The sequence below is a fragment of the Gopherus flavomarginatus genome, chromosome 13 (assembly GCF_025201925.1).
Source record: "Gopherus flavomarginatus isolate rGopFla2 chromosome 13, rGopFla2.mat.asm, whole genome shotgun sequence".
Taxonomy (NCBI): domain Eukaryota; kingdom Metazoa; phylum Chordata; order Testudines; family Testudinidae; genus Gopherus; species Gopherus flavomarginatus.
Window position 1 is genome coordinate 28,174,957 of NC_066629.1, and position 26,447 is coordinate 28,201,403.

The 26,447-nt window shown below is 52.3% G+C and overlaps 1 protein-coding gene across 2 annotated transcripts in view; it reads right to left on the reverse strand.

Moving 5' to 3' along the window:
- DSCAML1 (DS cell adhesion molecule like 1) overlaps positions 1 to 4,242 on the reverse strand; it is a 327,133-nt gene extending 322,891 nt beyond the window's left edge. For both annotated transcript variants that reach the window (XM_050921872.1, XM_050921873.1), the window contains exon 1: positions 4,110 to 4,242. In XM_050921872.1, the coding sequence (XP_050777829.1) occupies positions 4,110 to 4,152 (43 nt within the window). In that variant the 5' untranslated portion in view covers positions 4,153 to 4,242. The remainder of the gene's footprint in view (positions 1 to 4,109) is intronic.
- Between the last annotated feature and the right edge of the window lie 22,205 nt (positions 4,243 to 26,447).

The window sequence follows — 26,447 nt, forward strand, 5'->3', positions numbered from 1 at the left end:
TTAGCAAAGGCCAAGGAACTGGGTTTCTAGATATTTGATACAGCTTAGTCAGCAAGGGGTGTTTGCAATGCTATAGGGGGCACTGAGGGATTAGTTTTAATTTAAGAATCTGGGGAAAGACTCTTTACAAGGAAAAAAGACAGGAACTTCGAATTTTGGTTTCAAGGTGCATAAAATTTTGAGTCTTAACTAACCACCATGTAAACTCACCAGCAGAGTACTTCAGAGTCTCCTGAAATAACCACATACGTTTGTGCTTCATTCTCTCCCAGCAAGTTGCACGTAACAGCCTGCCTATTTCAGAGTCTGCTGAATTCACATGATCCAACATACAGCTCAAAACTCACACGCTTCCATGTCAGGAGAATTCCTTTCACAAAGACACTTTCAATTTGATTCTCACACTGAGCTCAGTAGCTGGTTCAAACGAGGCAGGTGCACCTCAGTGCCACATGGGCAGAAAGGAGGGCACCACACTGGACACATATGGTGTCTTGTGGGTGCTCAAGGCATGGCCAGTGGATTCCTAAATTCACAACCCACTGCCAACCTCTGCAAGCTGGGTGAGGACAAAGGCTCCTAGCACAGGCAAACTGACAAGGTGTGATTGCTATTCCCTTCTGAAGAACACAAGTACCAGAAAATATTAAGGCTGCATGTGTTGATTCTTCATTTACGGCACATAGAGCTTTATACCTCAGCAAGGCGTAGATACTGATCTCTTAGCAAGTTGCCATCATGGCCCTGGTGTTGTAAAATAATGACACTGGGCACTGCCAGGACTTCAGTACTGCAAGCTCTACCTCCATGGATTTCATGGATTCCACGTTTCATTTCCAAGATAAATGAGCACCTACCACACTGGGGGGCAGGGGGGGGGGGAGAAGATTAAAAAATGGAAGCAACATATTTCACTGCTTCTAATATTTGAACACAGCGTACACAAAATGCCAACATCACAAATCAGCAGGTAGAGAACTCCAGCACAATCATACAGGGAAATTATTCCCCCAGTTTAAGTATATCACGATTTTGACTTGTATGTCCTCCTGATCATACAGCTTCCAATTCACATCGCCCTCCCTCTCATTGTTATGGCTGCTCTTTAATTTGTATAATCAACCACCAAGCCCTCTTTCGCTAAACTCCCCGCTTGCTAACTGCCTATTTTTATTTTATAGGCTAAAAAAAATAAGCAAACAACTACAGTCTACTGAGGGATTTCTAAACTTTAGTGGTCCCTGGGGTCAAATGTTTATTTGCTTTTTGTTTCTAATTGAGCTCTTGTTCTACAGCAGAAATGTATTAAATGGTTGTGCTTTGATACCTAGAAGAATTAAGTATCTGAAAGGTTTATCATGCATTAAGCAATTCAATTTTTATCCTATTATAATGAAACTTCCATTGTGTTACTGTCCTCTCCCTGGAATTGTTCCACTTTAACACTTTCAGCACAGAGACTCTTAAAAATAAAATCTCTCTTGAACTGAAAAGAGAAAAAAAATTAATGAGGCCATAAGGTGCAGTGCTAATGGAGGCTTTTAATTTGCTCTTCTCAGAAGAGAGAGCTCTGTAGCAGAGACTCTGCTGAGGGGCTGGGGCTGAAAACGTGCACAAATAGTAATGGGCTGTGTTGGATTTATTTTTCTCGATGTTGGGGGGGAAGAGAGACTTTTAGTGCCTCGGAGGGTTACTTGTTTTGGTTTTTCCTTTTTACATAGGAAACATGCAAATCTAGGCAAAGCAGATGCTTCCATGTTCAGTACAGCAGGTCCAACAATAGCAATTTTGTCTAAAGCTCCCAAATACAGATTTATTCTGGCTTTAATACAACTATTTCATATTTCATAATTGACTATCACAACCACACAGGATGCACCATTAAACCTCAGTAAATATGTTAATTATATTAACATTTAATATACAATAACAATCGTATTTAAGGATGCAGCCCACTACCGCTACCTATTTCCTAAGATTGCCTCTTGCTGTTTTCATATGATGAAAGCGATTATTAGAGAAAATGTTTTATAAGCTGAAAATAGCTCATTTTACATAACATCCTTGTTTGTTACTACATCCATGGACCAGATAATAAATTAAAAGGTAAGTTACTACAAAAATAAAACACAAAAATCCCTATCAAATCAGAACAGGGGAGCTTTTTTAGCTAACACCATTGAAATATTATAACAAATGGATTGTAATTTCACTACCAATGGTACAAGCAGATGTCTTTCCTTTTCAACTGCATCTATAGTTGGGGACCTCAAGTTTAGCACACCCCACATACAGATTTGGATGACACTAGCAATCCCCAATTTACGGTTAATCAAGTGTTGTGTCTCCTTGACACACTTACTTCACAGTCATTTTTTGCCCCAGTCTGAGGGATCAAACCAGTGGGTTACATTAATGTAGCATTCCTAGAGGAGAGGATGGGATTTAAAAGCATCTCTGGATTGAGTCTGTTTTACAGGATTAGAATATTGCTGTAAATAGTCTTTGGGAAGTAAGGACAGCAGGACAAAGCTTTTAAAAAGTACTGCTACAAGCTTCAGCCTTTGCAATCTTGTCTGCACAAAGAGAGGCTGGGTAGGTATAGAAAATGAATATTCATGTAATTAAGGCGCTTCTGTGGGGCTGGAGAGCAGTGTGGGGAATGGGGCTTTACCATTTCTCCCCCGCCAGAGGATTTCAGCGGCTGCAAAGGGTTAATATCGCTAATTATCAGCTCGGAGCTCCCACTGCACGGATCCGCTGCCCCCATTAAAAAGCCTCCGCAAGCAAACTCCGAGTTGGGGCTCCTGGGCAGACAGAAGTAGCGGCGTCACCCCCGCTCCGAACAGAAAGCCCAGATCCCTGTTAACGGAGCCCAGCGGTACCGTAGCCACACGGGGCTCTGCAGCAGGTTCCCTCCGAAGAGGAGGCGCCCCCGTGGGCAGAGCGTGCGGGCAGGGCCCCCTGCCAGCGGGTTTCAAACACCCGCCCCCGCCCAGCCGCGGGCAGACGTCTCGAGGGGGTTTCTTTATTTTAGTGAAGCAACGAGACCCTTCCCCGTGATCAGTCCCCCGGCTTTACAAATGCAGCGCTACCAGCTACCCACAGCCCCTGGGTTTAGCATCCCGTCCAGCCAGACTGGGCAGAGCCCCACGGCCCCTGTCCTACCCCGGGAGAGGGGCGGGGGGTGCCCCCTCCAGGGATCAGGTGCATTGCAGCCGGGGCTGCAGGTCTGGGCTTGCCTGTCCCCTGGACCTTGATTAGCCCCATGGCAACCTGAGCCCAGAGACCCAGCCAGCCCCCTGGGTACTTCCGCTGGCGAGCCGTCTCCTGCCCGGTGCAATTGCACCGTCACAATCATTAATTGTTCAATTGATCCAGGGCGTCGCAGCAGGGCTGGGAGCCGCCCCCCCCCCCCCGTGGGAAAGTCGGAGCTGACCCTGGGGAGGACGCTGCACAGCCCCCCCGACCAACCCGTCAGAGAGGATCGGGGCTGGACGGGACCTCGGGCGGTATCGAGTCCAAGCCCCTGCTCAGAGCAGGACTAGCTCAGCAGTGGGTTCCTCCTGACCTCCCCCCGCACACACACCACGGACCCGAAGGGGTTAAACGCAGCAGGCGGCAGCCCAGGGCAGGCTCAGGACCGGCTCCGCTTCCTCGGGGGGGGGGCTCACAGAGCCACTTTGCGAGAGCCCGAAACTCCGAGCCCCGTGGGGCGCTGCCCCCTCCCCGCCCCAGAGACCCAGCCCCGCGCTGCTGCCCAACCCCTGGCATCACCCCCCTGCCACCAGCCCGGCCCCTCGGGGCTCGGCCCGCACATCCCCCGGCTGGGGGGCTGCAGCCCGGACAGCTGCGAGAGCAGCGCCCCTGCCGCCGTGGGCACCCAGGGCTCTGCTGGGGGACAAGCACTGGCCCCCGCGGCCAGCAGCGCTGACGGGCAAGAGCAGTGGGCTGGGCGCTGACACCCCTCGGGCCGGCCAGGGCCAGCCTGGCCCCTCGCCCCCAGCACCCTTGGGAGCCGGTCGCCTTTAAAAAGCACACAAGGCGCAGGACTAGAGCCCGCTAGCCCAGAGTAACACCCCCTGCCCCCCGCCCCGGAAGGGACGTACCTTTTTGCAAAGAGTACAGCAGGAAAAAAGTTACCAGCCACATGCCATAAAGAGCACCTATTTTCTCGGGGATGTAGTGCAGTGCCTGGCAGCGCTGCTCCGCGCCCCGACGTGCCGTGCTCCCTGCCTTTCCCAGGACTATCCAGGTTCAGATGCTCACAGCTGAGCTCCCAGCAGCTCCTCCTTCCCCCTTCTCCCTAGCTAGTGTCATCCGGAGGGTGGGCAGGGCTGCCTGTGTACTCCCCGCCCACACTCGGCATGCCTTGGGGGAGCAGCCTGGCCCTTTGCAGTATATTATCTATTGTATCTGAACAGTGGGGGGGCATTTTCCAGATTCAATGTCTGTGCGGTAGGGGACGTGATCGTGTATAAAATCTTGTCATTTGCACACATGCACACTCCTTTATTAAAGGAAAAGACTCTCAGCTCCCTGGCTCTCATTGTACAGACCAGCCTTTCACAAGTGCACACAGAGACAGCTGCTTGCACCAATGCCTAGGGCCAGCTTGCACAGATACAGGGCTTAGTACCTGTACAAACAGATTGTGCACACACATTCATCCTTCCCCTCCAAGAGCTGGCAGCACCAGTCAGGTCACTCCAAAGTGCATGTGCACACTTGTAGAGGTGGCTCATAAGATACCCCACCCCCCTTGGCTGGGACTGCACACCCGTGTCAAGTTAAACATGCAGAGAAGGCTACAGCGTATATAGATATAAAATAGAGGGGCAAGATACAGCTTGTTGGGGTGAGGTGGTTGTACCCCATGAAGGTAAGTTGGTTTTGCACTTACATAGAGCAATTCAGAACAGACAGTTCTAGTTCTCTCTCTAAAGCGTGTACACACACACACAGTTCTGTTTATTCACCCCTAGAAGCTGCATTCACAACAGTAGATTTACCCCTGTGTAACCCATTCTGTTCCCCTTCTCTCCCCTGTAGGCTGTAACACACTGTGGCCACAGCTGTCACTGCTGCACAGCATAGCCACTTGGAGCTTTGTAGCAGCTGAGGCGCAGGGGCAGAACTCAACTCCCCCCACTACAGAAAGGCCCCACCCCCACTCTTTGCACTGAAGTAAACTCTCCTTTAACTTGTTAGTGATACAAGGCCTAGGACAGTCAATTAAGCAGATCCTATTCCAGCCAACAGATGGCCAAGTTCAACCCTACTGTGCAACTGGCCTAGTTACAGCACTACTCAACTAGTCTGAGAATGCAAGAGAGAAAAAAAATAAAATAAAAATCCAGCTAAAAACAAATGCTTCCCCCCCCCCACTCAAAACAGTGTTTTATAGGGAAATAGCCAAAATTTTTCAGTTTGACAAAACAATTTCCAGGTTTTGGTTTTCAAAGAAAAGTGTTAGGCTTTTCACTGAAGACTTGAATTTTTTCATCAGAATAAAAAATAAAAAAAAAAATCTAGATTCTCATTGAAGTGATTTGGCATTTTTTGACCAGCTCTAGTTCGTACTAATTCTTAATGTTTCTAGAGCTCTTTGCACATGCTGGAGAACCACTAGCAAGATAACCCCACACCAAGCTCCCAGGAGGCAGGTAAGCATTATCCTCCGCCCCACAGCTGGGGAGGACAGAGGCACTGGGAGGTGACATGACATAAGACCACACAATAAGTCAGTGATACCAGAACTCCAAGATTCCCAGTCCTGTATCCCCTGGGAGCTGCTCTCTCCCTTTTCACCTGCCATTGACACAGTCTGCATTCTCCTTTCCCTCCATTTAGGAGCATCTATCACCCCAAAGGGTCAGTCATCCACCCCCACATTCGGACTCTGTGAGAACAGCTGTTTGCACCTCTACCAAGCCTTTTGTCTGCAGATGGGAGCTGGCCAAGCATGGCCCTGAAAAAGTGTTCCCTGCCTCCATTTTCTGACTCCCTTGTTGGCTCAGCCCTCCAGCTAGGTCACTCTGAATTCAACCCTCTAAGGTAACAAGAGTCCAAACAAAAAGCTTTTTCAGCACACCCTGCAGCCTGGACCTCCAGGTCCACCTGTAAGCCTCTCCACTAGGGGACCTCAACCCAGCTTCCAGGCTCACTCCAGGGCCTTCTGCTGGAACCCACCTTGCTCCCTGGACATCTGCTGCTTCCAAACTGAGTTCTCACCCTTTGATGGGGCCCAGGTGTTTCAAACTGTCACATGACCCCAATTAGCCCCACCCCCTTTGGCTGGGAGGCAGCTAATTATGGAACAGGTGGGACTGACTGAAGAGGGCTGACTAGCCACAGGCCTCCTGAGCCTTAAAAGGGCAGACCAGCCTGTTACAGACTTGAAATAATCCTCCCACACCTTTGCAAAGCATTGTGAGCTCTGCCCATAAAGGGGGCTCTTTGAGTGCAGGCCCCCCCCCCCCCAAGGAGGACTGCTTTCATTGTATAGAAAGGGGCATTCAGGCACAGAATGGCACCTGCCCATGGTCACACAGCAAGCCACTCGTAGCACCAGGTATAGGACCCAGGAGACCTGTTGCCCAGCCTGTGCGCCAGCTGCTAGAGAAGACAGTCCTTTATCTGTCTGGGCAAACTGGAGAAATGGTCTGAAGTAAAGAGGATGAAAACAAGTACAAATGCAAAGTGCTCCTCTTTAGGAAGGAAGAGTCAGTTGCACACATACGAAATGGGAGATGACTGCCTAGGAAGGAGTGCTGCAGAATGGGATCTGGGGGTCATAGTGGATCACAAGCTAAACGTGAGACAACAGTTTAACACTGTTGCAAAAAAAAAAAAAAAAAAAAAAAAAAAAAACACACCATGAACATCATTCTGGGATATATTAGCAGGAGTGTTGTGAGCAAGACACTAGAAGTCATTCTTCTCCTCTACTCTGCGCTGAATAGGCCTCAACTGGAGTACTGTGTCCAGTTCTGGGCACCACATTTCTCCAGTTTGTCCACTTTTTTCCTGAAAGTCCAGAGAAGACCTACAAAAATGAGGCCTAGAAAACATGACCAATGAGGGAAGATTGAAAAAAATTGGGTTTGTTTATTCTGGAAAAGAGAAGACGGGGGGACGGGGACAGGGCAGGACTACATGATAACAGTTTTCACATATGTAAAAGGCTGTTACAAGGAGGAGGGAGAAGATTGTTCTTCTTAACCTCTGAAGACAGGACAAGCAGCAATAGGCTTAAATTGCAGTAAGGACTATTTAGGTTGGACATTAGGAAAAACTTCTTACTTGTCAGAGTGGTTAAGCACTGGAATAAATTGCCCAGGGAGGTGGTGGAATCTCCGTCACTAGAGGTTTTTAAGAACAGGTTAGACAAACACCTGACAGGGATGGTCTAGACAATACTTAATCCTGCCATGAGTGCAGGGGACTGACCTCTTCAGGTCCCTCCCAGTCCTATGATTGTATGAGTCTATGATCCCTCCTATTCCATTCCTTTTTCTCCACTCCATCCTTGTGTGTCGTTGTCTCCCTTTCTGCCCCAAGCTAGTGACTGTGCTCCCTGAAAAAAAGCTCTCTTGGGGATGGTCTACGTTACAAGGTTAAGCCAGTGTAAGTACATCACTCAGGGCTGTGACAAAACCACACCTGGGCCATGTAACTAAGCTGACCTAAGCCCCACTGCTGACACCGCTAGCCTGGCAGAAGAATTCTTCCGTGGACCATTGATTTAGCTACCGCCTTTCGGAGAGTGGGATTTACTACAGCCACGAAGAGCCCTTTCTGTCACTGCAGGGAGTGTCTACACAACAGGCTCCAGCCGTGCAGCTGTGACACCGTGGCAGTTCTAGTGTTGACCTTTTGTTCATCTCTCATGGCTTCTATGGCACATTGATGGAATTTCTATAACAGTGATGTGTATTGTAGGGGTGTGTATCTATTTTACTCACACCTCTTTGCTCAGTCACACTGGCATCCATTACCCGTCTGCAGAGTCCCTACTTTCCCAGAGTTCCTCCGTCCCCAGGCTTTGCAGCCTGCCTGTCCTGCTGGAAAGGCCAAGGCGGAGATGCTGCCAGGGCACAGAGCATGCTGCAGTCTTCACTCCAGTCATTACCTCGGGAGTGGAGGAGCATGTCAATTGCTGGCTCCAGAGCCAACCTCTGCACCTTGGCTACTCAGTCAAGAGATTGATATTCCGGCCATCCTCAGGGCAACAAGTTCACCCACCTGATGCTCCTGTCACCTCCTCCCCCAGTCAGGAACTCACCAACAGCTGGGAAAGGTGGGCCAGCTAGCGCAGGGGGCCAGTGAGTCTCAATTACTGGCAGGGCACTTCTGGGGAACCCGTGCCCCTAGGTGGCAAGCCCCATTCTGAAATGGCTCTACCCCTTGCAAATATGCTCAGTCACAGGGGCAGCTTGAATTGGCAAGAACAATAATCTATACACTTGTGCTTTTCTTCCAAGGATCTCAAAGCACTTTGACATGGGACTTTATTCTGCTCTCACTATCATAAATCTTGAGACCAGCGGACTCACTGCCTTCTGACAGTGTAACTGAGAACCAAATATGGCCCCTTATCCAAACAACACTCACTCATGTGAGGTAAATGTAAGTGATATATGGAGGTTCCCTTCACCTACCACTGAAATGCAGCCACCTCTGGAGTGGAACACAGCAGCTGTTGAATATTGCACAGTTAATATGCCACAGTAGTTTAGGTCTGCAAATGAAAAATAACGTATCCAATTGAAACTGCAGGATAGAGCTTGCTATAGCCTCAGGAGCCTTAAGATATCAATAAAATAAGTAACTAATTTAGGGAGGCAGAATGCAATTCCCTGAATTGGAGTTTGGCCAGGGTCCCAGGGCAAACCTCTTTCCTACAGCAGAGAACTCAGAGATCTGTAACAAGCACAAACTATTAATAATATGAATTACAGTAACACTTTGGGCCCTTGATCTCACTTGGGGCCTCTATGTGCTAGGCACTGCACACACCGAAAATAAAAAGCTGAAAGTTCCCTGTGGCAGGGCCCAAGCTAAATAAGTGACAAGAGGCGCCAGGTGGGTACAACAGACAGAGGGGGAAGAACAAAGACAACAGCTAAGGTACTGAGACCACTGCTTACCGTGCTGTTAATAATGTCTCATTGTTTCCTCGTACTGACCCATTGGTCTGCCTGTCTCCATCCGTTGTCTCGTCTCCTACTCAGATTGTAAGCTCCTTAGGGCAGGGACTGTCCTCCTGTTCTGCGTTTGTACATAGCCCCAGCTGGGGCTCCTAGCTGCTACAACAAACGGCGAGATGCCTGTGATCAGCATAACAAGCAGCCACTGGTCAGTGCTTTGCAGGCATTGTGGCAGAGGGGGGCTTCACAGAGGGAGGTGAAGGACAAGTGGTCAGGGCCCCAGTGTTACGCTCCACCTGACTGTTGCCGCCTCCGGCACCAGGCTGGGGCCCTGCTACAGCACTGACCCCAATGGAAGAGCACTCTGGACCTGAACCAGCTGATCAAGCTGAAGCAGTCCCTAGACCTGGGCCCAGAGAAGCACCCAACTGTGGGTTCTCATCCTAGCCTGAGCCGAGCCTGCAGAAGTGGGCTGGAAGTCTCGCAAGACCAGGCTCACATGCAAGATTAATGGTCCTTCTGCTTCTGCTCCCAGCCGGCAGTGCCGCAAGGACAGCCTCTCTCTGCCATCCCAGTCCAGCCATGTGGAAGACCCTCTGGACAGGTTGTTCAGTAACTAGATGGAAGCCCAGCAGGGAGGGAATCTGTCTCAGAGAGGCAGCACTACCTTGTGGTCAAGGGGCAGGCCACCTGGGTTCTATTCAGTGCTCTGCCATTGGCTTGCTGGGCACTTCTCTTCCCCTCTCTGCACCTCAGTCTCCCTACTGGTGAAATGGGTGTAATGACCCCAATCCAGGCCCTGTGGGGGTCAATGGGAGTTTTGCCAGTGGTTTCAATGGGGCCAGGATTTTAACCCTCTGCAAACCAGGCGTTATCCATCCCCTAGCCTGCTCCCCCATACCTCTGGTGAACCAGCCCATTTCCTCCCCCAAACCTCTCGCTGAGGCGAGGGTGGGAGCCTCCCACCCCGGACACATGCTGGCTGGCTACCCTCATTCCCTGCTGGCAGCTGTTACAAAGAGGGCAGCCAAGGGAAGGCTGATAGTAGCAATCTGCTGGCCATCCAAACTGCAACAATAGCTTCCTCTTTCGTGCAGGAACGCCGGCTGCAGGTGCAGCAGTGGTACTCCCACTCCAAGCACCCTATGAGACTGGGGTGCATGGGCTGGGAGGCACAGGAGACCACGCTGTCAGGAGGCATGTTGGCACAGCATGGTCGGGGCCTTGGAAATAGCCATTCGCAGCACATGATGAGGGGGAGCAAACACTGCTCCATGTTTCATTGTTATCAGTGATGCTGAACAGCAAGGGAAGCGAAGTTCCCTGGTCCAGGGCCACCCAAAGGATTCAGGGGCCCCTTCAATAAAAAAAGTTGCAATACTCTAGAATACTATATTCTCGTGGGGGCCCCTGCAGGGCCTGTGGCCAATTGCCCCCCTTGCACCCCACTCTAGGCAGCCCTGCCCTGGTCACTCCCACCTAAGCAGCAGGGCTAGAAAGGTATTAAACAGCATCCCTCCACCCAGAACAAAACTACCTCTGCTGACCAGTGTGATAGCAGAGAAACAGTTGGATGCTGGGCAGGTTAGGTGACAGGCACAAGCCTGTGCTCTCGGCAGCTCTGCTCCAGTCTTTCAGCTGGCCAGTCCCTTTCATTGCAGCCCCTTTATTCTTCCCATTGATCATTCAGAAGAGGCTACTTAGCTTCCATGCTCCCTACACTCAGACACACGCTACACTACTGGCCCTCTGGATTCTGATCCCTGACAGCAGGCAGCTAGCTCCATCTTGGAGCTGGCTCCGGCCAAGCCAGCCCCTGGGGTGCCCTGCTGGAGTGCACCCTCACACACATTGGTGCAAATGGGTTTTACTAGCATAGCTATTTTAGGAGCTTGCCATTGGGATACTCATGGGAAGCGTTTAAGATTCCTTTCCACAAGTGTTCAAACCAGCCAGCTGGTATAAGGCTAAGGGCCCCCTGCCGGGGACCCAGAGTGATGCCACGGGGTTTTATACAGTTGTAAGCTGACAGAGGTGAAAGTCATCCAATACATGATTTGTTCAGGCCTAAGCCACACTTTTGGCAGCACAGATGAGGCTCCATGAAAGTGAGACAGTAGAAGTGTAACACATGGGAAAAGTGTGTGTCACAGCCCTCCTCTAGTGACTGGTCCACTCCAGTAGCAGCTAATGGAGTTATTCTTTTAGGGGCAGAGGTCTGTGCTGCAGTTCTGAAAGCCCCTGGTTTGTATCCCCCTGATGACAGCGGGGTGAGGAATTACTGCAAAAACACTCATCTCTATTACTCATCCTGGACCCAAATGTATTTCTATCCCTCAGAGCCTCTCCATTTTCTCACTGCAAATTATTTCCCTCTGGATCATGCAGCCAGTACAAACAACATTTTACACCACTCACTTGAGCAGAATTTGTGCCATTTTGAACCCAGGGGAGCATTTGCAGACTCGATAGCTCAGAGTGGCCTGTGAAAGGATCAGACCCTGAGCCTGACAGTCAGCAGTGAGTGGCTGGAAGTTGTTACAGTCTGATGGACACTGGATGGCCTGTTTGAAGGAGTCTCACTCCAGTCATCACCAATCACAGCCACCACCCCTGCCCCGGAGGCTGCTAGCAGCCTGGAGCTGAAGCCAATGACGGAATAGCCCATGGTAACTCGAGTTTCTCATGGAGCCGTCCCTCCACGGCAGACTTGAGGCAGGCTAGTGGGACAGCATGCCTTGCTGTTACCCATGCTGTAGCACAGGGGTTCTCAAACTGGGGGTTGGGATCCCCCAGGGAGTCACAAGGTTATCACATGGGGGGGTCATGAGCTGTCAACCTTCAGCCCAAACCCTGCTTTGCCTCCAGCATTTATAATGGTGTTGAAGTGTTTTTAATGTATGGCGGGGGGTGTCACTCAGAGGCTTGCTGTGTGAAAGGGGTCACCAGTACAAAAAGTTTGAGAGGCACTGCTGTAACTGTTCTGCCAATAAGCAGAGTCTCTACTTCCTTTTTCCCCCAGCATCAGCCTCCCTTGGAAATATTATCTAATGCAAGGAAAGTGAATGCACGTTGACTGCATCCATGCCCACCAGGGCGGGCTCTGGAAAAGGTCTGCCAGCCCCAGGTTGGCTGCTCAGACCAGAAGTACCCCAGCACATGGGTGTAGTTTGGGGGGGAATAGGAGGGTGTTGCCCCCCCCCCAAACTGCAAGCCTCAGGCAGGCTCTGACTTCCCCCCTACACCCACCCACACGCGTGGCCCTGTTGGTCTGACCAGAACTGCCTTCCCAAATATAGAAGTCAAACTATGCCTATGCCCTGGTGCCAAGCAAGCAGCTTTCCCGGTGGCCAAAGAGAGCAGCCCAGCAATCCCAAGGCAGCCCTCACATTTCCCTCGCCAGCCTTTGCTCCAAGGCCAATAACAGTCTGACACATCCCTGGACAATAAACCGTCAAAGAGGCAACGTTAATTACGATAACAGGAATATGATCCCCCCCTCCTTGCCAGCACTTCACTGAAGCTTCCCTGTGGGGGAGAGAGAGAGAGACTTCCCACAGGCTAGGCAGCAAGTCAGTGTCAGAGCTGGGACTAGATCCCAGCCCCTACTGTACCCACTGGACTGTGCCTTGGAACCATCTGGTGGGATTTTAAAAGGCTCCACGTAGCTGACAGTGGAACACGCACACTGGGGCAGGAAACTTCATCCCAGAGCTGCTCCATTGATAAGGGTCAGGCAAGCCTGAATCCAAACCAGGGCAGAGAGGGGCAGTGCACATGGACTTAAACTTGTTACATTTCACAGCAGAAAGCAGAGAAGTTAGATGAAAACAAAACCACATAGAATACTCTTACTGGAAGGTTGGGATATAACACGCCTTGATTGATTAGAATTCAGAACAATAGCACACACGAACCCCAAAACAGGGAGAGATAAAGCAGGATGCTCCCTACACTCAATCCACCTACACCTTACTGTTGGCTGCCAGCTGCAAATGGCTTGCTGCTAGGCCCAGCTCACACACTTCCCCTGAATCCCCTCACCTGCAAGCAGAACCAGGAAAAACTCCTGAAATTGATATTGACAGCTCCCAATACACCATAAATGGGAAGTCTCAGCAGCCTGTGTAATTGCCAGAGGACATGAGTTTTATTCAACTCTGAGTGGTCCCAAAGGCTCTAACTGCATTCCCATTGCCCTATTTCCCCAACCCCGCCAGGGCACCAAACGCCCCACTGCGCTCAAGTTCCCCTACGGTTTCATTTATTAGACAGGACTCCCCAGCCCAGCCTGCGGTGCAACCAGACCGTGCGCTGATCCACTCCTTGCTTTGTGGGCACCCAGATGGCTCCCACTGAGACATGCTGCAGAGCCCAGCCCAGCCACCACTGACCCGCTGCCTCTTCTCCTCTGTCTCTCCTTTTCCCCCTCTGTACGCTGGGGTGAGGAGACTTCTCCCCTTAGGGAGAGTCCTTTCTGGTCCACAGCATGGTGTGCAGGACATGCCAATCTGCCCCAGCCAGAACAAGAGTCCTGACAGCAGGGGAGGAGAGACATCCAGCCTGCAGCAAAATGGCCATTAGATGGCTGCAGCTACCTGCCAGATTTAAAGGCCAGCTCCTCCTTACGTGTGCTGCGGGGAAGCGCCTATGAGTAGGCTAATCTGCAATCCTAGGGAGCTAGGCTCCTAAGGGCCTGTGGAGATCTGGGCCTTAGTATCTGTGCCCCAGCTTCCTATCTGGGAAATGGGAACAACAGCACTGCCCTGTGAGGGTAAGTGTGTTAGTGGGGCTCAGTGTGGTTGCAGCATTCCACCCACCCCTGTGGGCTGGAGAACTGGATCCTGCCATGCTCCATCCCAGAAATGGCTTCAGGAGAGGGCAAAGTGAGCCATCCCACAGCTTGTCAGGTGCTTGTGTGTCCCCCTTCAGGGTAAAGCTGGAGACCAGACGTAGAAGTTCAGCACGCTGTACAAATGGGCTAGAATACCTGGAGTTCAAGGAAATGTCCTCTTTAAATAAACTCAACATATTGATGCACTGGGTGGTGAAGACAGGCAGCTCAGTGAGGGGCCAAGCACTTAGGGTGACCAGATATCCCAATTTTATAGGACAGTCCTGATATTTGAGGCTCTCTTATACAGGCTCCTATTACTCCCCATCCCCACCCCCTGTCTCAATTTTTCCCCCACTTGCTGTCTGGTCACCCTGCAAGCACTGGGCTCTGGTGCTGGGACTGTTCATCCCCTTGGCTCAGAATGCTCTGTGTGGCTCCTCGGTCCGGGCCCAGGGAAATCTTTCCAGGAAATAAGCTTGTTTCATGCCTCCCCCTAGTGTTGAACACCACAGTGAAGAGAAGCACCTGGACCAGACTATGCACAATATTCCTCCTATGCAGTTTAGCTGTAGCTGTGTCGGCCCCAGAAATTAGAGAGAGAAGCTGGGTGAGGCCATAGCTTGTATTGTATATAAAAGATGAAAAAGTTATTACCTCAACCACCTGCTCTCTCTATACACAATCCTGTCATGCAGCAAAGGCCTGGGGGATCTCAAAGCTTCCATCACTCATGATTCAGCAATGCCTGAAAGAGAACACACTGGTCTGTGGATGTTCCCAAATCTTTCCTAAAGAGGTGGCAATGGGCTCGTCATTTGGGGTGCTAATTTCTGTTATGCTGATACCTCATCCAGGAGCAGCCAGGTGTCCAGGACCCAGTTCTGCACTTAGCCATATCTATGGCTGTTTAAGGAGGTCGGTGCCAGGGACTTTCCACTTTGCAGCTTGTAAAGAAAATCTACAACATCCAGCGATGTGATGCAGTAGGGACTGTCTGTGTGGGGAGCGGGAGAGCAGGGGAGGACTTTAGGGGATGGACGATGCCAGAGCCTGTAACCTGAGCTAGGTAAGGGAGGGGAAAGGTCAACACCTTTGCCCGGGAAGGGGACAAAGGAAGGAAGTGGCAGGAGGGAAGCAGTTGGAGTTTGGGCTTGGGGCTGTGTGGGTGGAATTCAGGGTATCCTAGCTAGGATCCAAGCACCCTGAAAGCCCAGAAGGACTCGGTGGAGGGGTCCTGACTGTGCCTGCAAGCCCTGCTGTAACCTGTGTTCCTGTTGTCCAATAAACCTTCTGTTTTACTGGCTGGCTGAGAGTCACTGTGGGTCCCAGGAAGAGGGGTGCAGGGCCGGACTCCCCCACACTCCGTGACAACTGGTGGCAGCGGCGGGAGATACTGCACCCCGTGGACGGCGCTTCCTGCAGTAAGTGACTGGGGAGCAGTAAAACGAAGGGGTGGTTAACCCCTGGGAGTGTGTGCCCAGTGAGAAGGACTTTGCAGTAACAGGGTCCCCCGGGGGATTGCAGTGAGCGGTCCCAGGGGCGGAGGAGTCTGCAGCTCGACCCTGGCAGAGAGGTGGTGACCTCACGAAGGGCTGGTGCACTAGGGGTCCCCCGGGAAACCGTGGGGAGCGGCGAGCACCCCGGCCTGTGAGTGGCCAGCAGGAAGATGTACGCCAAGCGGCGCAAGTGTGACCTGGTGGAGATGTGTAGGCAGAGGGGGCTGCACCCAGGGAGGCTCAGCAAGGACCAGCTGATTGCCCAGCTGGAGCAGGGAGACCGCATGAATGAACGGAGCCCTGTCTCTGAGGGAAGCAGCCGAGCAGATGCAGCGCAGGCACCAGTGACTGTCCCTGCTAGGAGTGGTCAGCCGGCAGACGAGGGCTTCCCGAGACCCCCCCTTCCTAGGCGTAGAGGAAGGGCGGGGAGGAGCCCAGTGTATACCGAGGGCACCGTGACACCCCTGGCCAGCAGGGGAGCCTCACGGCGAAGCTCACCCCCCAGCAGGGGATCCTCCCGGCAACACTCGGCATCCGTGGAGCGGATGCGGCTGGAATATGAAAGGGAGCTGAGACGGGAGGAGCTGGAGTTAAAGAGGCGAGAGCTGGAGGAGAAGGCGAAACAGCGTGAACATGAGGAGAACCAGCGCCAGCGTGAGTGGGAGGAGAAGGAGAAACAGCGTAAACATGAGCTGGACCTGGCCTGGCTGAGGAGAAGTGAGGCCCCGGCTGCGGTGAGTGAGGGGGGACCCAAGCCTACAAAGAGCTTTGATAAGCACTTGCTGCCCCGGCGTAAGGAGGGGGAGGACATAGATACCTTCCTGACGGCCTTTGAGAATGCCTGCGAGCTGCACAGGGTTGACCCTGCAGACAGGATCGCAGTTCTCACCCCCTTACTGGACTCCACAGCCGTGGAGGTGTACAGCCGACTGAAAGGGGCGAAGGCAGGGGACTACGAACTGTTCAAACAGGCCCTGCTCCGTGAGTTTGGGCTGACTCCTGAGATGTACCGGAAAAAGTTCCGGAGCCAGCGTAAAACCCGTGAGGTTACATACCTACAACTGGTCAACCGGGCGCAGGGGTATGCTCGCAAGTGGACAGCTGGGGCTCAAACTAAAGAGGACCTGCTTGACCTATTCATACTGGAGCACCTGTACGAGCAGTGCCCGTCCGACCTGAGGCTGTGGTTGATGGACCAGAAGCCGGAGAACCCGCAGCATGCAGGCCAGCTGGCCGACCAATTTGTGGACAGTCGGGCAGGGGATGGCAGGGAGGAGTCTCGAAGGAGCAAGCCTGCCTCAACACAGAGAGAGAGTCAACATGGGACCTCCCAAAGGGGGCCTATGGAGAACCCCCCCAAAAGGGGAACATCCAGCGGCAGGTCCCTCCGACCCACTCAAGGGGACCCACGAGATATGGGCTGCTATCGCTGTGGCCAACGAGGTCACATACGGGCCCAGTGCCCCAAGCTCAGGGACAGACCAAGCAGACCCAACCCGCAGAGGGTGGACTGGGTAAAAACCCAATCGGAGGAGGGGCTACGTTCCCAGGAAAGGGGGGTTGGCAACATACCACCTGTGGATGCTCCCGGTTCCGGGTTTTTGGTTTACCGGGTGGGCGCGGGGCTGCCCCTCCGGAAAGAGTGCATTGTTTCCCTGGAAGTGGATGGGAGGAAGGTCACTGGGTACTGGGACACGGGCGCAGAGGTGACGCTGGCCCGGCCCGAGGTGGTGGCCTCAGATCAGATGGTGCCCGACACCTACCTGACCCTGATGGGCGTGGGCGGGACCCCATTCAAGGTACCCGTGGCAAGGGTACACCTGAAATGGGGGGCCATGGAGGGCCCCAAGGATGTGGGGGTACACCAATATTTGCCCACTGACGTGTTAATGGGAGGGGACCTTGAGGACTGGCCTAGTAACACCCAGAGTGCCCTGGTCGTGACTCGTAGTCAGAGTCGGCAAATGGCACTGCTCCCCGACAACGGGGAAGGTACTCGACCTGAGGTGCAGGACCCTAACGCAGGGAGCGGGGAACGCCCAGGGGCACGGTGCAGAGAGGCTGCGGCCTCAGACCCAGCCAGCAAGAGAGAGCCGGTCCCCATTCCTGTCCCAGCTGCTGAGTTCCAGGCCGAGTTGCAGAAAGATCCCTCCTTGCGGAAGCACAGGGACCGGGCTGACCTTAGTGCGGTACAGACCATGAGGAGAGGTTGCAAGGAGAGGTTCCTGTGGGAGAAGGGGTTCCTGTACCGAGAATGGGCTCCCCCAGGGGAAGTAGAGTCATGGGGGATCAGGAGGCAGCTGGTGGTTCCCCAGAAGTTCCGTCACAAGCTGTTGTACCTGGCCCATGACATCCCTCTCGCAGGGCACCAGGGAATCCGGCGCACCAGGCAGAGGCTGCTACAGCACTTTTACTGGCCTGGGGTCTTTACCCATGTCCGACAGTACTGCCAATCCTGTGACCCCTGCCAGAGGGTGGGGAAGGCCCGGGACAAGGGGAAAGCGGCTTTGAGGCCTTTACCCATCATAGAAGAACCTTTCCAGAAGGTGGCCATGGACATAGTGGGACCTCTCAGCAAGACGACCCGGTCAGGGAAGAAACACATCCTGGTGGTGGTGGATTTTGCCACTCGCTACCCCGAGGCGGTGGCCTTGTCCTCTATTGAAGCAGACACAGTGGCAGATGCGCTGCTGACAATTTTCAGCCGGGTGGGGTTCCCCAAGGAGGTCTTAACGGACCAGGGGTCCAACTTCATGTCGGCCCTGCTCCGGTCCTTATGGCAGAAATGTGGGGTCCAGCACAACTGGGCCTCAGCGTATCACCCCCAGTCCAACGGGCTGGTAGAAAGGTTCAACGGGACGCTGAAGATGATGCTAAAAACATTTATGAACCAGCATCCGCAAGATTGGGACAAGTACTTACCTCACCTGCTGTTTGCGTACAGGGAGGTACCCCAGGAATCTACCGGGTTTTCACCTTTCGAACTGTTGTATGGAAGGCGGGTGAGGGGGCCCCTAGACCTGATGAGGGACGAATGGGAGGGGAAGGCCGCTCCCGAGGGAGAGTCAGTGGTGGAGTATGTCCTGACCTTCCGGGAAAGACTGGCCGAGCTCATGGGCCTGGCCAGGGAGAATCTGGCCCGAGCCCAGAGGAGGCAGAAGGTCTGGTATGACCGTACAGCACGAGCCCGTACCTTCGCCACCGGGGATCAGGTGATGGTTCTTATCCCCGTGAGGAGAAACAAACTCCAGGCCGCCTGGGAAGGGCCCTTCAAGATTATCAAGCAACTGAATGAGGTAAACTATGTGGTGGAGCTGTCAAACCGGCACATCACCGTCGGGTGTACCATGTGAACATGATGAAACCATACTATGACAGGGGGAATGTGGTGTTGGCCATGTGTGGACATTGGGAGGGGCAGGGAGATGACCCCTTAGTGGATCTATTCCCTGGGACAAAAGCTGGTTCCCCCCTGGAGGCGATTCCCCTCTCTGAGCAACTGACCCCGGGCCAGCACGCTGAGATCAGAGGGGTGCTGCATCTATACCGACAGCTGTTTTCCAACCAGCCTGGACGCACTAATTTGACTGTCCACCGGGTGGAGACTGGGTCACATCCCCCTATAAGATGCTCCCCTTTTCGGGTCACTGGTAAAACTGCCCAGGATCTTGAAAGAGAGGTCAGGGACATGCTGGCTTTGGGGGTGATCCAGCCGTCTTCCAGCCCTTGGGCCTCGCCAGTGGTGCTAGTCCCCAAGAAGGATGGGTCAATCCGGTTCTGTGTGGACTATCGAAAGCTCAATGTCATCACTGTATCTGATGCCTACCCTATGCCCAGGCGTGACGAGCTCCTAGACAAGCTAGGAGGTGCTCGGTACCTCACCACTATGGATCTTACCAAAGGCTACTGGCAAGTGCCGCTGGACGCAGATGCCAGGCTGAAATCGGCCTTTATCACCCCTCTGGGGCTCTATGAGTTTCTGACCCTGCCCTTCGGCCTCAAGGGAGCGCCAGCCACCTTCCAGCGCCTGGTGGATCAGCTACTAAGGGGGATGGAGAGTTTTGCCGTGGCGTATATTGACGACATCTGCGTCTTCAGCCAGACCTGGGAGGACCACATGTCCCAGGTTAAACAAGTCCTAGACCGACTCCGAAAGGCTGGGTTAACAGTAAAGGCTGAGAAGTGCAAGGTGGGGATGGCTGAAGTATCTTACCTGGGCCATCGGGTGGGGAGCGGCTGCCTGAAGCCGGAACCAGCCAAGTTGGAGGTGATCAGAGACTGGCCTGCTCCCCAAACCAAAAAGCAGGTCCAGGCCTTTATTGGGATGGTGGGGTACTATCGAAGGTTCGTGCCCCACTTTAGTGCCATAGCCAGCCCCATCACTGAACTATGCAAAAAGGGGAAGCCAGACAAGGTGATCTGGACTGAGCAGTGCCAGGAGGCTTTCCGGGCGCTGAAGGAGGCTCTGGTTAGTGGCCCAGTTCTGGCAAACCCAAATTTTGACAAACCCTTTATGGTGTTCACCGATGCCTCAGACACGGGACTGGGGGCAGTGTTAATGCAGGAGGATGAAAAGGGGGAGAGACACCCCATCGTGTACCTGAGTAAGAAGCTGCTACCCCGGGAACAAAGCTACGCGGCCATCGAGAAGGAATGCCTGGCCATGGTGTGGGCCCTTAAGAAGCTAGAGCCATATCTCTTTGGGCGACACTTCACCGTGTACACCGACCACTCTCCCCTGACCTGGCTGCACCAGATGAAAGGAGCCAACGCCAAGCTCCTGAGGTGGAGCCTGCTCCTGCAGGACTATGACATGGACGTGGTCCATGTGAAGGGAAGTGCCAACCTGACAGCGGATGCGTTGTCCCGGAGAGGGGACCCTGAACTTCCCCAGGTCACTGGGCAGAGTGACCCCGCTCAGTTCAGTCTCGAAGGAGGGAGAGATGTGATGCAGTAGGGACTGTGCGTGGGGAGTGGGAGAGCAGGGAAGGACTTTAGGGGATGGACGATGCCAGAGCCTGTAACCTGAGCTGGGTAAGGGAGGGGAAAGGTCAACACCTTTGCCCGGGAAGGGGACAAAGGAAGGGAGTGGCAGGAGGGAAGCAGTTTGAGTTTGGGCTTGGGGCTGTGTGGGTGGAATTCAGGGTATCCTAGCTAGGATCCAAGCACCCTGAAAGCCCAGAAGGACTCGGTGGAGGGGTCCTGACTGTGCCTGCAAGCTCTACTGTAACCTGTGTTCCTGTTGTCCAATAAACCTTCTGTTTTACTGGCTGGCTAAGAGTCACCGTGGGTCCCAGGAAGAGGGGTGCAGGGCCGGACTCCCCCACACTCCGTGACACCAGCTCAGCTCCGCAAAGGGTTTGGCACTAGCACATGTGCCCAGACAATACAACTGTGCTTTTCATAGCCCCCCTCTCCCAAAAGCTGTACCAAGACAAGCACACAAACAGCCAAGAGGAAGAGCATGAAGACACCCAGACAAGGGGGAAGAATCTGTAGGGCTTCTTCTGATATTGACTTGCCATTGATACAGTTCAAATGAGCCAGAAATGTGAGGCCCACTGTCCCAGCCCCCACCATGCACCCAGGCATGCTGAGTAACTTCTAAAAGTGGGCCACTTATTAGGGTGCCTAAGTGAGGGCTAAGGGTGGGATTTTCTGAAGTGCCTATGATTTAGGAGCACAACTCCCATAGACTTAACAAGATCTGTGCTCCTGAATCACTTAGGCATGTTTGAAAATCCCACTCTGAGCTCTTTGGAAAATCTGGTCCTGACTGCATTTGCTGGCCACAGGCAGAAGACGATTAGTTCTGACAATGGCTGGAGTGCATAGAGGTGCAGCTATAGGCTGAATGAGGTAGGGAGAGAGGGTTGGCGAGTTACTTTGTGGTTCCACAAGGGCCCAATTCCATGAGCAAGGCTAGAGCAAGTGCAAGCGGTGGCATGAGGATCCTTCATTTGTGCATGAGCTTCTAGTTCCCCTGGGACACTTCCGCTGCTCAAGCTACATAGCTAAGACTGGAGCTGTAGGCGTCCCAGGTGCAGAATACAGACTGCTCATGCTCCATCCTCTCTCTGACGCACGTCCCCGGGCCTCCAGCGTTCTTTGCTGCTCATGGGAACCCCTTGGCTGCAGTCGGGGAAGGCATCCGTCTTAAGTGCAATCGGTTATTGTGTAATAACTGCCACGGGGCATGGGTAATGTGCAACTAAGGACTGAAATACTATTTGCTTTGGGCAATGGGACAATTTATTACCTTGCCATGCTGCTTTTTTGGCAGCCCCATTGTTACTGACTGATGTGGGGGCATTCAGGGAGCCAGACAAAGGGAGAACGAAGCATGCACCTGGCTCCTCACCAGCCTGGCCTCATCCCCTCTGCCTTGAGAAGTGTTTCTCATGGGCTGCATTCGTCACCATTTAGTGCTCGGCTGTTTTAGCTAATCACAAGACCTTTTGTGTTGACATTTCCCTGCAGAGCTCCTGGGCCAAGTACAGGCCGTGGAGTCACCAGGATGGAGTTACCCTGGGTATTTGACGGGTCCAGGGAAGCTTAGGCCTTTATGAAAGCAAAGGACAAGGGACAGCATGGCCTAGAGCCAGGCATAGTGCCAGCAGGGGCTGGAAAGCATCCCCCGCTGCAGCTCTGCCCATTCTCCTCCAGCCTCAGCACTGGTGCCTCTGAATATCTATAGATCTTCATGCAGCCCATAATGCACTCTCCTCTTCCAGTCCTGAGCCATCCCCCTCAAAACAGAGGCCAACCAGCATGCGAGGCAGGGAGGTGCTTGGCGCTGTTGTCATGACCTAGAATTTCTTCTGCGCAGAGGCCTCCAGAAGTGAGGAGCTAATACTTGTGATGACAGGGCTGCTTGGGATTTTGGTTGTTTTTGAATAGTTCTTTAGGGCTTGTAAAATAAGTAGATGTACTGTAGTGCATGTGTGTGCACACACAACTCAGTATGGAGTGGGAGTGGATTTTACACAAATTTTATAAACCATGTGTGTACATGCAATTGGATTGGGGGTATGCATACATATTACAAAATATAATAGGTATAGAAAGTTTATAATTTCTCAAGTTTCAATTAAATTGATTTTATTTAGTTTTTTTCCTGTCTCTTGGAAACCTAAATGCACTGAACTAGTGCAGGACACCCAAAAACAAGAAAGTAACGAGAAGCAAAAAAGTCTAGCTATTATTTCTTTGAGTTCTGATTATCTAAGATGGTGTTAGTAACACAGGAAAGGACATTTCTAAAGGCAAGAAGCCAAAACCTGAAGTCTTGTCTCCATTTTAAATAAATCCTGTCAGGCAAAACTCATGAGAGTTTCTTGATTATGGGCTCAAGGGTTTGGGTCAGTGATTTTCGCATCCTGAGTCTGCCTAGTATTTGCTTTCCTCCCACCTGCTGACTGAGCGTAATATCATAACCTTAGTCCCAAATTTGGACCTTAGCGTCCAAAATATGGGGGTTAGCATGAAAACCTCCAAGCTTAGTTACCAGCTTGGACCTGGTACTTGCTGCCACCACCCAAAAAATTAGAGTGTTTTGGGGCACTCTGGTCCCCCTGAAAAACCTTCCCTGGGGACCGCAAGACCCAAATCCCTTGAGTCTCACAACAAAGGGAAATAATCCTTTTTCCCTTCCCCCCTCCAGGTGCTCCTGGAGAGATACACAGACACAAGCTCTGTGAATCCAAACAGAGTGACTCCCCCTCTCCGTTCCCAGTCCTGGAAACAAAAGCACTTTCCTCTTCACCCAGAGGGAATGCAAAATCAGGCTAGCAAATCCAACACACAGATCTCCCCCTGACTTCTTCCTCCAACCAATTCCCTGGTGAGTACAGACTCAATTTCCCTGAAGTAAAGAAAAACTCCAACAGGTCTTAAAAGAAAGCTTTATATAAAAAAAGAAAGAAAAATACATACAAATGGTCTCTCTGTATTAAGGTGACAAAATACAGGGTTAATTGCTTAAAAGAAATATGAATAAACAGCCTTATTCAAAAAGAATACAAATCAAAGCACTCCAGCACTTATATTCATGCAAATACCAAAGAAAAGAAACCATATAACTTACTATCTGATCTCTTTGTCCTTACACTTAGAAACAGAAGATTAGAAAGTAAAACTACTTCTCCAAAGCTCAGAGACAGCAGGCAGACAGAAAACAAAGACCTCAGACACAAAATTCCCTCCACCCAAAGTTGAAAAAATCCGGTTTCCTGATTGGTCCTCTGGTCAGGTGCTTCAGGTGAAAGAGACATTAACCCTTAGCTATCTGTTTATGACACGTAACCCTGGGTATTTTTTGTGCTTCTGTTCCCAATGTCAAGAGTTCCTATAGGAAAGCACCCAAGAGCCTTGAGGCCAAGTTAAACCCAAGCCTCTATTCACTCTCATCTCCCCTGGAAGATAATTTGTCCCATGCCCCATGGCTCTGTCCCCCACCCTCTCAGAGGCAGTGAAAGACAAGCAAGGGCAGCAGGAGCTATGTTAGATTTCACGATAAGGGGAGAGACTCCTTTAAGATCCTCTAGTTGTCCAAGGGGTATTATTTACCCAATCTCCTTTATGTCACAGGGCAGATTTAGATTGAGAAGATTAATGGCTCAGAGGTGTGTGGGAGAAATCCCAAGGGACTGCTTGGTATCGAAAACAAAGTTTCTTCTCTCCCTCCCCCCCTCCCGCCCCCCAAGGTTAAAATACAACTGGAAACAGACTTGTGTGTCATTGGCCCAGTGCTAACCAAGGGGCTGTAGGGGCTTCCACATCTCAAATCTTGTTTATTCAGGATTATATTCCCCCATTGCCTCAGCTAATGGGCAGCAGGATCCTGGGTACAGCAGAAGTGCCTCCAGGGGACTGATAGCAAGGGAGGGCCTGAGAGTGCCTGGCCAGGATCTCGCCTGCCATTGTACAGGGTCTTACTCCTCTGTCCCTTCCTCAATTTCTTTCAATTCCTTTTTCTCATATTCCCCCTCTACATCTAAATCCTCCTTGCCTTGGTCTCATCTCCCCCTCTCATTCCCCCTGCTGCCCCTATCCCTTTCATCTCTCCCTCTCTGCTCCCCTCACTCCTGTTCCTGCAGGATCCCTGCAGATATCTGTGCCTTTTCCCCTTGTTTCCCTGGGGGAAGTTTCCCCAGGCACTGCGATGGCCAGAGGGCATTAGAAAACCTCCGGCATTGGCCCATGAGCTGTGGTTCCCATCAGAGTAGCTGGGTCCATTCAAGAGGTTTCCCTGATAGTCATGTGATTGATGAAAACTTGGTGGTAAAATGATACAGCAGCCAGAAGTGCAGGCCTGACTCCATCTGTACTGTGCCTGCCCCAGCCCCACCCTGTGGCTCCCAGCCAACACTTCACACATGCCCTGTCTGAAATACTGCCCTGCCCTGTCAGCCTTGTCACCCCACTGGCCCATGCTGCGTGCCCTCTGCCTCGAGTACTCATCAGTGGGGGCACCTTATCTCATCTGATGCTGACAAAGCGCCAGGCATGCCTACCACTTGGGTGCATAACCAGCAACCACCCTGTTACCTTGCAGCAATGGAGAGAGTGGGGGAAATGCAGGCTGAGGCTGAGCAGGGGCAGCCCCCTGGATGTGACAGAGCTCCAGGCACACGTAGCTGGCAGGGCAAGCCTTCCTTCCCCTTCCCTTGGAGCCCTGGTAGACAGACCAGTTGCTCAGTAGAGCTTTTATTAACAAACAGCTAAAATCTGCCCTGTGTGTGACAACCTCAACTCCCTGTGCCACCAGTGGGTGCTGGTGCTCAGCACCTGCCAGCAGCAGGCTAGGAGCAATCACACTGCATGGATTATAAACCCACCCTGGGAGATGGCAGGGATGCAGCACCCCTGTGGGGGAGGGGAATGGCACGCCCACAGTTTTGTAAACTGGACCCCTGAGCACAGCCTCTCTGCCACAAAGGAATTTAGAGCAGCCTGAGGGCTGCTCTAGGCTCTGCCAGCTGGAGGCTATCTGCCAGATGGAGATGGCTAGGCACAGTGCACACTGGCCACACCCTTTCCCCATGCTGCTCCCTATGTCAGGGACTGCAGGATGGCTGCCAAAGGAGCCAGCTATACCTATTCTATACCTGATTGAGGCCAGTCCTGCTGGGGAGAAGGGCTCTGTTCCCACTCCCTTTGGCCTGCCAAAGCAGCACAAAGGGGACGGAGCATAGCCAGGAGCTGACCTCAGGTCTGTGGCTTCAGAACTGCTGTCCCTGAGATCTGCAGACAGACCTGAGCCGCTGTACAAGCTCTGGAGCTGCATGCACCAGAGAGGAACAAGCAGAGCCTGTGGGAGCTGCTGTTATGCCAGGGAGTGGGGAGTTCTCCACTACGCCCCCCTCCAGGGCCATGAATAAATAAATCTTGTAGGCTCCCGGTGCTGGAAGCAGTGGAGTTATCCTTGTCAGCACCCCTGAGAGCATGATCATTTATTTATGGATAATTAGGGCAGCAGCTTCATTATGCTGCACAGAAGCATTATTAATGTGCCAGTGTCAAAGTCAAGGCAGCATGCAAGGGCCTTGAGATCTTCCATGCGGAGACAGGGCTGCTCCCGGAGTGCTCAGCATGGAGCACGGGGCTCCAGTGGCAGCTGATGCTGCAGCAGCCCATGCTGCTGCTCACACTATGGTTGTGTTCTGGTCTTTTAACCCAGCCTGGGCAGTGCTAGAGAAGGCAGCTCCTGTGGAGAAGGCCTGTAGCCTGTGATGGGCTAGGATCTTGTGAACAGTCTGGAGAATGATAGCCCAGCCCTAGAGTTCTAAACCTAACAAGCCCCCCCACCCCCTCTCCAGAACTGGCCAGTTCTGCAGGGTTTAGAGCAATGTCTATAGGTCCCTGGGGGTTAGTCCCTATGCATTTCTACAGGGCTCTTCCACCCAATGGACACTTGGGTTCTAGTCCTGACTTCGCCAGGTGATCTTGGCCAAGCACCTT